Below are 14,635 nucleotides of genomic sequence, written 5' to 3' on the forward strand. Positions count from 1 at the left end.
ATCCCAGCCACATCTCAACTGACTCTTCTCACCAGCTCACTGAAACCACTCCTAAAGAGAGAAAGCCTCTCGTCCACATCGCAAAAGTAGAGGCTCTGTAGCATGTAACTTTAAGTCATAAACTGTAATCAAATCACCCCAAATAACACTTTAGAAGAGAAGTGAGAGACAGACAATTATGTTCTTCGGAGTATGAACTGCTTTAAATGCATGACAATGTGGAGGGGCAACAGAAAAGCCCTCATCAAACACCCAACCTAAGACCTCCCACACTTCAAAGGAAGGTGGGATCCTAGCTGAGAGAGCAATTACACATGCAAAGCGAGAGTCGCTCAAGGTAGGAAGTAGGTTAATTGGCACGCATTCAAACAAACCTTCAATGAAGTGTGGCCATGTCTTCTCCTCTGGCTCATCCAGTGAGTGGTCCCAGGTTCCCTCAGGTGAGGCTCCTTGCACCCTGGACCCTGGCAAAGCTGACAAAAGTGCCCGCTCGATGGCAATTTCTTCCAGAACATCCATGTCCAGTTCCTCGCCTTCATCCTCTTGTTGCACAGGTGGAGGAGGCGAGTGCTCCCCAGTGTCCTCTGGACTAATAACCTGTTTCACCTCGACTATCTCCTCAACCACTACAATCTTTCTCTTCATGGCTGCTTCGTCTGTATCAGGGTTTTTGGACTTGCAGGTGTCTCCTAGGTGAAGCTGGTCAAGCTGGGCAGCTGTGGGTTTGGCAGTGGCAGAGGGTGTGTCCTCCACCAAGTCTCTCTTCTTCTCTTCCTCCTGCTTCAAGGCCTTACCGAAAGAGAGCCTTTTCTCTGTGCTGCACTCTGCTGCCCGACTGGCTGAATGTTGTGCAATTCTGGGAGGCTCCTCTTGCTTGCCGAGGGGGCTGGCCTGTGCCTGAGCTACAGCTGCCTCTGCTCTCGCCGCTGGTGCTGCTGACGCCGATTCTCCGGCTGCGGGCGCTTCCCTCGCAGTGGAGGATGTTTTTCCTTTCGGAACCTCCCGCTTGATTTTTTCTGCGAAGAGCCCCAATGGCTCCACCTCCCCTTTGTCTGCCGGGGCCTCACAGAGCACAGCTGCTAACTGCCTGGCTTCCTCGCTGCACATTCTTTTGGGAGTCTTCTTTGGAGAAACGTTCAGTTCAGTCACCTCAGAGGTCGTGATATTGCTGTCTTTAACTGTAGCCTTGGGTAATGGTGTAATGTTAGAGGATGGTAAGGCCTCTGCTTCAAGCAAAAGCACAGGCTTTGTGTTTATGGTGTCTGATACTGTTGCCTGAGCCTGCTTTTTCCCTCTTCCTTTCTTTTTTCCCTTTGAAGATTCCTCTGCAGCTTTCCCTGTATTTATAAGGGATTTAGTGTCTGTGGGTTTCTGGGATTCTGGCGCTGCTGCAGGGCTTTTGCCCTCAGGTTTAGGACTTGCTTGTACGAGCTCCACTTGAGTTATTTTCTGTACAGTCACTGTTTCCACTTTAGTCACAGTCATTCCCTCAGATTTCACTGACTCTGTGTGGGGCAATTTAGATTTTAACTCGTCCTCAGAGCATGATGGTCCATGTGTTATTTTGCTGACACTGCTTCCCTCAACCTTCCCTTTTACTAGTGCATTGTCAGGAAGCTCCACTGGGGGCACTGCTGAAATCTGAGCTAATGGCAGTGATGCTACTTTAGAAATACTCTGGTCCTCAGTTTGTTTAGGGACTTCCATCAATGGCTTCCCTGGAATTTGTTTAGGCACTTCCTTTATCTCCCCCCCATCCCTATCTATTTTAGCCTGAGCCGTATATTTCTCTGCAGGTCCCTCAGTCTTTATGCTGGTACACATGCTCAGTGGCTCTGAGGTAGTCAGTGGTGTGGGTTGGAGGGTATTTTCAGCCACCTCCTCAGGCGTCTTATCGACACGGGGTTTTTCCTTCTCCAACTTAAAGTCAGGCAGCTCCTCAGCATCGATAATCTTGGAACTCTCACCTGGAGATTTCTTTTTCTTCCTTTTTGATTTAGAGCTTCCCTCAACCATTTGTTTGGTTTCCCTAACCACCTCTGTGGTGGCAACATTTTGACTGAGTTGAGGGGATGTGACACCCTGTACTGAGACTTTAAGCACCTCTTCTGGCACTATTGTTTCATCTTTCTGGACAGGAGGAGTCACCTTTACATCAGTTTTCTCATGTTTTGTAATAATCTCTGTTTCTGTAGCTCTCCCCTTAACGGGTTTTGCGTCTTCAGAACTGGCCATAGGTGCTGAGAGAGTCGTTGTACTAATAGTAGTTTTAACTTCAAGTACTGAGGACTCCGTCACCTTAGTCGTTTTCTGGGGAGCTTCATCAGTTTTGGGCTTTGCTGAGAGATTCACTGTGGTCACTTTAACATCAATGGGCTCCTGAGTGACTTTTACTTTAGAGATCTCCTTTACTGACTTCCTGGTGATACTGTCGGGTGGTGGTTTGGTGGTCTCCTGAGTAACAGAAACTTCATCAGTTTTCTTGGCCTTCTCGTGATCTATTTTGGATTCAACTGGGGTCTTCACTTCTGCCAGTTTAACAGGTTCCTCATTGATCTTTGCTCTTTTAGGCTTCTCTTCATTGACATGTTTTGTAATGACAGGGGAGGAAGTGGCAGTAGCAGCAAGGAGTTTGGAGGTTTCCTGAGTAGCAGACACCGTAATAACTGTCTGGGCCTTCATGTTATCAGTTGCAATTTTAGCTGTAGGCTTCACCTCTGCAGATTTAATTGGAACAACAATCACCTTTTTTGTCTTTTCTTCCTTGGCATCCTTATTGGCAGGTTTTGTGATGACAGGGGCAGCAGTGGCCGTGGCAGTAAGGAGTTTGGAAGTTTCTTGAACAGAATCCATTGTGATAACCGTCTGGGCCTTAATGTTATCAATTTTAGCTGAAGCCTTGACCTCTGCGGATTTAATTGGATCAACAATCACCTTTTTCGTTGTCTCTTCCTTGACATCCTTATTTGCAGGCTTTGTGATGACAGGGGCAGCAGTGGCCGTGGCAGTAAGGAGATTGGAAGTTTCTTGAGCAGAAGCCATTGTGATAACTGTCTGGGCCTTAATGTTATCAATTGCTGTTTTAGCTGAAGCCTTGACCTCTGCGGATTTAACTGGATTAACACCCTTTTTTGTTGTCTCTTCATTGACAGCTTTGGTGGCAGGTTTGGTGACGACAGGGGCAGCAGTGGCCGTGGCAGTAAGGAGATCGTTGGTTTCGTCAGCAGCAGGCATTTTAATAACTGTTTGGGGCTTTGCTTTATAATTTGCCATTTCAGCTGTAGACTTGACCTGTGAAGGTGTAATCGGATCCACGATCACCTTTTGTGTCTTCTCCTCTTTGATCTTTGAATCAGGAAGCGTTGTGATAGCTGAATTGCTTGTTACAACATAACCAGGCTTCCTGGAAGCTTTTTCATCAGCGATCTTGAGTTTCTCTTTATTTGTTTTAGGAGAAGTGGGTTCAGCTGTAATCTTTGATGTCGCAGCACCTGAAGCCACAGTTAATGGTAGGGCTGTCTTGGAGGACACTGATGTCAGAGTGGTCTGCGGCACATCCTGTTTCAAAGCTGCTCTCTGAATCTGGAAAGACATTGGTGCCTTCTCCTTTTGGACTTCAGACACTCGTCTCTCCTGTGATGTAGCTGCTGGCTTCTCACTGCTCACATCAGGATGCTGACGAGAGACTCTTCTTACCTTGCTCTCCTCCATCACCGCTGCCTCACTTTTAAAGCTGTTCCCCCTCCTAAACAGAGGCTGAGACTGGTCCTCCACTTCCCATGATGCTTTTGGCCTGACTGGTTCCGCAGCCAGCGGACGACCCCTAAACCTGGGGGTCCTATCAGAGTAGCTCTCTTTTTCTCCTGGACCCATCATCTGATGGCGGTAGCCTTGACGCTCAGTCAGAGACTCTAGGCTCTCTACTTCGCCCCTGCGGCTTGGCTTGGGAACATAAGATGTAGGACCTTCCACAGATTGGACCCGTGCAGCCCGGTGGCCAATGGCCAGGGTGGCGGCTGGCTTCCTGATCCTCTGCAGGGAGGCAGGGACAATCTCAGAGGGCAGGCGGAGGTAGTCACGGAGGTAAACAATGCCCTCATTGGTCAGGTACCAGTAGAAATGTCTCCAGGCAAATGTCTCCTTCACATAGCCCCGAGACTTAAGAGACCCCATGGAGCGGATTACTTGTAGGTTGCTCACACCTTCTAGCTCAGGGTGCTTGGTCTGAGGCCTCTTGTCCTTCTTGGCCACCATGACACCATCTTTAAACAGGGCCTCGTAGATGGCCCTCAGTTCCCTCAGGGGCATCAGCATTCCAGCAACCATTGTGATTTATGTCAATGTGGTCTCTCAAAGCAAAACTGAAAATTACAACATGAAAGGAACATAAATAAGACGATCTCACACCCTGTTGTTTAAAAGAATCCAGTGGCAAAACCGGCTGTCACATGCTTCTCAATTCAATTAGAAAAAAGTTGAAGAAGGAATCCTTGAAATCTTTTTATCTTACTTTCTTTTCCTCGTTCTGCCGATCCTTTGGATATCGTGAAGAAAAAAGAATATTCCTCTGTGAAATCGGTCTTAAACAAAGTCAAACGTGGGCTGTTCCCCCCCCCCCCTTACATTCAGCGTGCCTGGGAATGAACAGTCTCCGTTCTGCCGAGATGGCAATGACAGAATGGAAGAGGGAGCGTGGTGTGTGAGTGTGAGCGCGAGAGAGAGAGAGAGAGAGAGAGTGAGGCACACTTCTCAGTCGGGCTCCTCCCACCTTCTCTCTCTATTTCTTAGGAAAAAACTGGCCTGGAAAAAAATTCTCACTAAAGTAAATAGTACAGCAGGAAGTAGGAAGCGAGTAATAAAAGTCTACGCAATAAATTGATTGAAATCAAGAAAGCACAAAGACGAATGGAGCAACACACCTATGAAGTGTGTTTGAGCACGTTCTGCAGCTCTGTGACTTTTACGGAGATGCCCCAACCACACACGAAAGCACACACCTCCTTCATAATGTACACACACCTCCGAACACACGATACGACCGGCAGATAAACACCCTTTGGCGTGTCTCTCACACACACACACACACACACACACACACACACACACACACACACACACACACACACACACACACACACACACACACACACACACACACACACACACACTCACACACACCGGCCCAGTAATTGGGCTGTTCTAAACAGGGATTAGTTCACAGAAAAGACAGTCATCCCCTTGGCATGCATCTATCCCTGAGCATCTATGTAGTTGATCATGTGCAAGGCGTCTAGTTTTACACATTTCCCGATCAGGTATCACTGGGGAACTTTTACTCTTCGCACAAGGTGTGGTTTGGGGATCTCATGTCACACAGTCTTTTGAATGTGGAAAGAAAAAGATGACATTTTAAGAGAAAACATATAATTAACCATTAATGTATTTTGATATAGGGAGAAAACTGCAATGACAGTTTAACTGACACACAAGTAGTTTGATAGAGAGAGAGCGAGAGAGAGAGATATAGAGAGAGAAAGAGAGAGAGCGAGAGAGATTCTATTCATGTCTGTTTGTTGGAGGGTCACCAAAACACCAAGTGAGGGAAATGACATAGACTAATAAGTGTTTCCCATTGCAGCTCATTAAAGTGATGCAACAGGCTGTAAAGCACCCTAAAGTTGTGTTGCTGCTTCGGACGGCTAACATTCAGGCTTCATGCCTCGACTTAGCTGGCAACCGAGATTCTGTCTTGCACAACTATATAAAGAGCTGCGCATTATAGCTAACCTTTCCAGCGCTCCCAGGAACATGAGATCAGATTTATGTCCCTAGATCAGTTCTCTCTTCCGTACATCTGTCTCCCGTTCGTCTTTCTGTGTCAGTGAGTGTCCTCTCACGGCCAGTGTCCAAGCCAAACTGGAAGGAAAAGTGACCATTGTTGGATAGAGCAGAGGAGTACATGTTCACTCATCCCAGTGAAAAGTACACAGTGCTGTGCTGGAACACAGCGATCCAGTTGCGAAATTGTGTGGCAGCGATGAAATGATGCATTCCGCCTGTTGGTTGAAACCACACACGCTATATTACACATCTAAACACTGGCTGAAAACTGTTTCCACTTTGTTTGCCATGGTAACAGTCAAACGAAGTGAGCCAGTTCTGAGTAAGCCACATGTCCGCTTGATGGGCCGCAGTGGAGCAGCGGGACATAAATCTGTTCTCCTGGACAGCTGGACTGAACTGTCATTAATCAGACCTATTAATCAGAGCTATTTGCAATGACACTGTGATGTGAAACAAACCATTCAGCACATTGTCAAGCTTTTGATAGCAATTAAGAAAATAAAAAATGATCTGAGGGCAAAATTATAGTCTTATAACGCTTAAAACCAAAGACAAATATTAAATATGAACATGATAAAAACAGTTTTTGGCAGTACTGTGGTGACACTTGTGTCTGCTAATAGTGTCATGAAAACAATTCCTGTCAGATGCTAAAGAAGTGTTGACTATCTAGTCAGACAAGTAGGTGATGCCTCAGGCCATGCGTGTACTCCACCTATACAGCAGATATGCTCTGAAACATGCCTCCAGGGGTTCCATCTTCTGTGGTGGTGCTTGTGAGGTTAATGATTCAGATTGACAGCTTGGAAGAGTTTTTAGTAGAGGAACAAAGGTACACTCAGGTCCATTGTACGAGACAGGCATACCTCTGTATTACGAAACAAATGTTTTATCACTGACTTGCGGCAGTTTGCCTGACATTGAAACAGAGGCGTTGGCGGTGGTGGCAGCTGGTTCAAGCAGGCTGTATGTGAATGCTCGTGTGAATCTGCAAGTTTGGGCTTAAATAAGCATATATAAGTGACAAGAGAATGATTCTGAAGCATTTTATTGCTCAGCCCATTTGGTATTTTGTGGCACACTGCTGAATGTCTAGCTGGCAGTTATAGAGGTCAATGCAAAACAATATAAGGAACTTATCCAAACACACAATAACCAAATACATCAGCCCCAATCATACGACAGTCAACCAAGTGTTAAAATCGTGGGGGGGGTAATCTGCATCACCATGCATGGTGCTTTGATCTCCTGGCCCCATATCAGTGTGAATTCATGCACTGTTTATGCACAAAGTGTTCAATGAACTTCAAACTTCCCACAGTGACCCGTATTCTGGCTTGAGGCCCAGTCCCCTTCAGCCATCCAAATATTAAATATGCCCAGCTTCAAGAGGAATACAGTATCGCCGGGCCTGACAAACCCTGGCTATGAACACGGTGCTGCTGCTTTTTACAGCGACCTGGTGGTTACAATAGCTGTGTGAAGGTTTGAGGGCGGCGGTAGCAACATAAGAAATCCTTAGAAATAGACTCTCAGAAGGGAACGCTCACTATAAAGCTAATACGGTCCGATTTCATTCAGTCTATTAACAGCAGACAGCTGCAAATGGAAACATGATTTGATTGATTGAAGCAGATAAAGTAGTAATAAGACTTTGGGGAAGAATAGATTCCTAGTTAAGAGCCCACTTCTGCTTTGATGAGTCAGACCTCCACAAGTCCCAGAATAGACTTGTCACCACCAGACTGGTGGTGGCTGGCAACTGGCCCACTGTAAAAGCCTGCTGATTCTGGTTCTATTGGTCCTGCATCCGTGCCCTCCATTCTGATATCAGATCCAAGCCACTCCAGCCACTTCCAGGGAAAGCAAAGGTCAGCAGAGCCTTTTCTTGCCCACTAATGTGTGTGCAATTCTAGCGTACGGGTTAGCTTCATATATGACTATCAAGTTGTTATGGTTTACAGTACAGTTTAATTGAGCTTTTTTAAAGCAGGGACAAATGCAATAAGTCTCTGCCATCTGCCAAGCCACTGATGACACACTGAAACTTTCTAGCTGAGCGGCAGGAACTGATTCTCCCACAGTGCTTTGAAGTGCTACACGCTGACCTGAAAATACGGTTTAAAAAATTTGCCACATATTATGATAGCGTATGAGGTGGATAAAAACACAGAAGGGGATTTTAACATCTTCTTTAGAAGGGTGGCTCCCAAATCATGACTTGCACTTTTGTGTTAGTGAAGAGTAATTCTGCAATGCACGAGAGTTCCCTTTTTATTAAATAAGCCTATATTCATTTGAGGAGCTTGACCCCTGGCTGGATATAGTGCAGCGAGTGACCCCCTCAGTCGGGGTCAGCTGTAGCCCCTGACAGGGATGACCCATTTTAGATCACAAACACCTCTGACCCAGTAACCTGCTAAAGTTAGACATTGTTGTAAACAGCTATATATGGAGGCGGGGGGTGTCCTCACAGTAATTATCGGTTGTCCCACTCGTCAATTTTGTCTTTTTGCTTTAAATAAGAAAATATAAATAAAATAAACACAAACAATTTTTTACTGAAATCACATGTTTGCAGCTTTTAGTGCAGAGGAGTAAAGAGAAGAGTCAAGACTCAGGATCTTTTTTAGTCATGCTAGGAATAAGTTGGGCTGTTGCACGGTTGGTCGGTCGACCACATATATTAGTGACGACACAAATATCTCAACAGCTATTGGATGGATTTCGCAAAGATATTCTTGGTCTCAAGAGGATGAAGTGGACTGGCTTTGGTGTCTTGACTCTTCCTCTAGTGCCACCATAACATTGACTGGGAGCTCTAAAGACATTTCCCATCAGCCTCAGCTGTATTTTGTGTTTAGCCCTAATGTGACCATGTTAACACACTGAACTAAAATAACTGACATGATATTACTGCAGTAGCTTGGGTGTGGAAGAATATTACTGAAGCATGTTGACAGTAGCATTTAGCTGTGCCTAAGTACAGTCTCAAAGAGCTGCTAACATAGTCTTTAAATCTGGCCGCAGTGTAAAATGGATTGTAATGGGAAAATATGTCACAGTCTCATGTGAAGGTTTAAAGAATGTAAGTCCTAAAAGTGCAGACACCAAACAGTAGTTTCAGTAGATGATTTTAATTAGTTTTGTATCCAGGTGTCTTGTTATCTGTTATCTTGTACCCTGTTTTCTTTCTTCGTAAGACAGAGACACAGAGAGGCCTTGACTAACAGAGATCCTTGGTCTGAAATACTTTTACTTCCTTTATGACGCATTATCTGTTGTGAAGGCGTAAACCTTTGCATGCATATATGATGTGTGAGAGTAAAAAATGTCTATTCTGTCTCTGCAATAGTCATTGTAACACAGTGGCAGGCCGTGCATTTTATACCTGGGCCTTCACTGCTGTCCTGCAGCTGAAATACCACCTTATAACCACATTGTGGCACCACAGCTGTTATTCATTTTTAAGGCTGTAACTATGTACATCTTCGCATTAAACCGTCTGAATAATGCTAGAGCATTTAGAAAATGCAAAAGCCTAAATTAAGGAAAACATAATGTTCCCAGCTGGTCTGGCTGTGGGATCCAGTCATTCCTTAATGACAAGCCGCGACCCAAAGAGATTAACATAGGATTTTACTTTCACAACTTCAGCGTTCAACCGTACTGCTCTGCAGTGTCTAGTCACGTGCTCGCCCACTGACCAATCACAGCACACTCTGTACCTCGCGGGAAAGCTACACACGGACACTGGCGACATGTAATGCTGACTTCATTATAGGCTGGCGCGCAGGCTTTAATAGTCAAAGAATACGCCCAACATGTCAAACTAAAGATCTGATTGGTTGAACACTATGACAATCAACAATATCGTCCCCATTTACTTTAATCTGCACTGGCTGCAGGTGAGACTCTGCAGGCCTCTGCCTCTGTTCTTACCTAGAGACACAGAGGTGAGATCTGATTGGATAAAAGCTCTACTTAAAACAAGCTGCACTGGAAGCAGAGCAACTGAGGAAGACAGTAGCTGTGCAATGAGAAAATAAGATAATGGGAAAAATATTTTTATAAATTATAATACATGTAGTGTATTTATGAAAAATTATTAAATTATAAAATAGATTTTTTTTTTTTTTTAAATATATATAGCTTTGTGATTCTGTTTAGGCCAGCAGAGAAGGCCTTGCAGGCCCTGACGGCCCGCCACTGTTGTAACAATGTTACAATGGCCTCAAAGGAAGCATCTGCTGTGTGTTTAAACGGTTTAATGTAAGGCAAACTGTGAACAAAGGGATCTGCAAACAGGAGATGAAGCGCCTTCATGTTGTCTTAAAGGAAGTATACTAAGGCTCGAAGGATGACCTGCCTTTTTCTTCTTCTCCTTTGTGTATTATTGTTAGCTAAGCAGATAACAGGAAGCTGTCTGAGCATAAATGTCCATGCATTGTGACTGTTTAGGCAGACCACTCTTACAGATGACTGCAATGTGTCTGTGAGACTGTTCTCTTTGCTTGCAAGCAAATAAATTGACTTTACAAACTTTGATCGTTCATCAAGACTCTGTTTATTTTACATTGATTGGAAACCTTCACTTTCTTCTCCTGACTAGTCATAAGAAATATTCCACAACAGGATGAATCCACAAAATTTGTCATATCTTTTCATACTCAATTTCATACTTAGAATTGACCAGGGCCTAAAGATTTAAGTTGTGTCATATTGTTCAGATTGAAAAGCCCTCAGGGACACGTTTGTGATTTGGGAGCTATATATAAACTTTACTCGTTGACTTGACAGTTGGAACATGCCGATTGACGGCATGTGAGGCCTTAATCCCGACAGTGTCAATAAGTGCTTGGACAAGCAGAGAAAGTAGCCTTTGAAATGCAAGATGGACGAAGCTGCAAGGATTAACCCCACTGCACTGACCGGTCCCTGGCCACTCTGTGCGTAATTGTGCGATCTAGTGGTCAAACATTGGCGATTTGTAGGGGAACTGTGAGTTGCATGCCAAAAGGGACAAGAGATCATTTGAGGGGTGGCTAGAACACAGAAAAAAAGTTTTCATAATGTTTCACCAAACACAAACAAAACAGAAGTGTGTTAAACCACAGAATGGCTTCAGACAAAGAAGCACTGTGTGTTAGAGGCTGGTGCGCATGAAAGGAGACAGAGGTGTCTTTGGGCATTCCTCGCACTTCTGCGAAAGTAAATAATCAACTGTTCTTTGATAGTAAAAACAAAGAAGGAGCAAATTACAGTAGAAGGATGAAAATGCTCTGCTGTGTTTCAGAGCGGAGGGGCAAGAACAATAGACAAGGCAATGGTCTGAAATCAATCAAGACGCTATAGGAACTGTTCTTGCTGCTTTGCCAAAGCTTTTTCTTGCCCCGTAAATATCTTTGGAGTTGTATAAGGCTCGTTAAAAGCAATTGTGGATTAAGATATCTTTGTTTCATAAACTAAAGTCTGTGTAACGGTGTAAAAGTAAAATAAAATGTCAGCAAAGAGTCATTATTTTAAGCTAAGCAATATAAAACCATGTTGACATCACAAGGAGAATAGCCTACTGTGTGAGCAGAAAAAAAAAAAAAGGGCAACTCTTGGCTTTTTCTTGACCGGTCGGTATATGCATAAGTGCACATGGAAAATCTATAAACCGATGTGCGCTTGAGGTAAATATGACAGGCCCCGCTTGTGTTCTCGACTCCTTCGAGTCACGGATCACACCGACTTCTCCTTTTCCAGAGTGGAAAGAAATGAAGTCACAGATTATGCGTCCCTTCACCCTCTTTACCGACCAAAAATAAGCAGGAGCCCCCGAAAGGACTGCCAAGTCCCTTTCACTCTTACTCTCTCTCTCTCTCTCTCTCTCTCTCTCTCTCTCCAACAAGCTGTCATGTCATGTGTTAGTGGTGGGGTCTCTATGTGTCCAGCATCACAACGCCCTCTGCAGCCTCTCAGACTTGGACAGGAGCCCACCCATGATGGGGGGCAAATGAGGACAAACTGGAAGCAGGATCTGTAACGTGACAGATGGGCCATGTCTAACAGGAACAGCATCGTCCGTGGATAATAATAGATAATGTTCTTTATGATTGATGCAGAGGAGGCCAAAGTATTCCTTGCCCCAACATTCTACATCCATTATACACAGCACTTATATTCTGCTTTTTGACCGCAGGAGGAAAATGTTTCTTTTCATTCTCTAATAGAAATCAGCTTTCGGTGGGATTTTCTACAAACAGCCACAGACTACAAAAAAACTCTGTGTTGCAAACAAGTTCCAGCAATGGGATCTGCACAGAAAATTCAAACCAGCCCTCGACTCTTGTTCTTTCTCCTCTGTGAGAGCTGGTCGCCAGCTCAGCTAGATGGCGGCCAGGGATCAGAATCAGCATGCAAGAGAGGTATTACGCAATTTAGGTGCTAGAAAAGGCTTAACTATTGATGAGTAAGACGGATCCTTGACATGCGCAACTCCCAATTTAACTCGCCAGCTTCCAAAGTGTGAAAAATGAGTTGCTGCTTGTATGTGGCCACACCTCTTCATGACATAAACCTTCATCTGACCAATGCTGACAACCATTCACTCGCTGCACCCTGCCTCCCTTTCCTGTATCGATTCATGATCAATGTTTGCCACCTACCTTTCTTCGGGCTGAGCCAGAACCGATCTCCAAGAGGATCTCCTCTGTCCATGCTGCTTTGATCTGATAGCACAAAGGCCTCGGTGGCACCGACAAAACACAACACCTTGTTTTCTGCTTCCACCACCCAGTCAACACCACACTGCTACTCCTTATTTTCACCCTCGTGAGACCCGCTGCCCATCCAGCGGAACAACAGGGCATGCAAGATGGGTCTAAGAGAGAGGAGGAATGGGAGTGGAGGGGTACATTCAGGGTAGGGAGGGTGTTTGTGAGAATAAGAACAAGGGAATCTTTTCATCTGTGGCCCATAAATGCAGAGGAACATCTACACCATAAATTTGAGAGGCCTTGCCAGCCTGGACACATCCTCTCTGCTACCCCGGATACCCTGCGCCATGTCCCATACATCCCAAGGCGCCCACGCTTTATTCTGACAGCGGCTAAGTGGGGAGATACACACTGGGCGCCTTGTTTGAGAAACCTCACGGATTACAGCCCCAGACGTTAAAATGAAGTGTGGACACTGGATGAAAAGGGAGAACAAAGAAAACTAGATGGAGAAACACAGAAGACAAAGAACTAATCGCCGGACTGCAAAAATCACTACCAAGGCATCCACAAGAAAGCCAACAACAACTCTGTCTTTGTCTTATTTCTTGGTTTATGGGGAGCAATTAAGCTTTTTGTGAGTCGTTAAAGACCGGTGAGTTAATCTTTGAACTGGAGACAAGTATTAGGGAACCAAAAAGAACAGTGCCGCCGTGTAGAGCTCCAATGCAAATTTCCTTGTTAATGAGCAAATGGTGTAACCATATTTCAAGAGCGCGAGAGATCACAGGCAACAGCTAATATGGTTTAGTCGTTAGCAATGCTGGCTTGATTCCAAGGAGTGCAGTTGGCCCTGAGGGGTAGACCAAGAGATAAAGCTCAGACGGAGCTTCACACGATACACTGCAGCACTTTGTTCAGACTAATTTGTGGCGCGACCAAACCTGTCAAAGCATAATCCTCTTGGTTATGTCAAAATTACAATGTGGCCCCTTCCTTGGCCCTTGACATACATGACTAGATAGGCGAGGGAGGATTTTTACACACAGAAGCGTTTTGGGGAGCTGTCCCTGTGTTGTGTCCTACAGCGACTGCCTGTGAAAGACTTTCCTCAATTTTGCGTCTGCAATACATAGTAATAAGTAATACACTGTATTAAAACGAAAAAGCACTGTCTTTAGGTGAAGAGAAACCTTATTTCAATTCTCCAGGAATGTAGCACGGCGTGGAAATAAAAGCTGTGCTCTTTAAAAGTGCAATAAAAAATATTGCATCCCTAAAATATATTAGTGATTTGTAATAATGATTTCAATATCGAAAAGTACGCAAAACTTATGCAAAAGTATGCAAAAAAAGTACCTGCGAGTATTGTATGAAGATAAACAAAAAAAAAAATGTGATTCGGAATTATGCTTAAATGGAGGTTAACTTTCACAAAATGGAGCTCCAGTGTGGTTGGTGAGGAGGGTGTAAAATGGCTGGAAGGGAGCAACAGGTCTGGCAGTGCCAGCCGGGACCAGCCGGTTTGTGCCACACAGAGACACAGACTTATGCCAGAGTGGGCAAGCTCATTCACTCTTCCTCTAAACTGTGTTTGTATGAAAATAGAGGAAACATCTGAGCCAATATGAAAACGTCCCAAACAATGTAACAAAGTCACGTTTTAGGAATAAAAGAAGAAGAAGAAAAATTTAAAAAAAAAAGACTATTTGCACGATGACTCAGCGTCTGCAAACCACACATGGGTGTGGCCATGCCGGGCTTCGGTCGCTGTAGCAACACCGCCCACAGGTTATTCAAATACCATGTGGCCGTCCACGGTTGAGGTCTCGGGGAAACGTGGGCCTGCTGCTGCCAAGGGCAACCAGCTATTAAACAACAAAACTCGACACAGGATCCGGGCTCCGACTTTCCTGACTGGCTGCCACAAATGTGAGGATTTGCATTGTAACCTGAAGAGGCTGAGCTTTATATTTAGACAGGCATCCTGATGATCAGCCTCTAATTGTACCCACGCAAACAAAATACAGGTTACTCCTCCTGTACACACACACACACACACACGCATGCCCCCCCCCCACACACAC

General features: G+C 44.8%; 1 protein-coding gene across 10 annotated transcripts in view; it reads right to left on the reverse strand.

The window, feature by feature from the left end:
* Positions 1 to 14,635, reverse strand: part of plecb (plectin b) — a 117,366-nt gene that overhangs the window by 54,209 nt on the left and 48,522 nt on the right. For 4 of the 10 annotated variants that reach the window (XM_031876096.1, XM_031876097.1, XM_031876094.1 and 1 more), the window contains exon 1: positions 375 to 9,202. The exons of 4 other annotated variants lie outside the window; for them this stretch is intronic. In XM_031876096.1, coding sequence (XP_031731956.1) covers positions 375 to 4,326 — 3,952 coding nt within the window. In that variant the 5' untranslated portion in view covers positions 4,327 to 9,202. Of the gene's footprint in view, positions 1 to 374; positions 9,203 to 14,635 lie in introns of those variants that run through there. 2 more of the 10 variants (XM_031876095.1, XM_031876100.1) reach the window with 2 other exon arrangements.

Source organism: Anarrhichthys ocellatus, unplaced genomic scaffold (genome assembly GCF_004355925.1).
Source record: "Anarrhichthys ocellatus isolate YVR2014 unplaced genomic scaffold, GSC_Weel_1.0 scaffold103, whole genome shotgun sequence".
NCBI lineage: Eukaryota > Metazoa > Chordata > Actinopteri > Perciformes > Anarhichadidae > Anarrhichthys > Anarrhichthys ocellatus.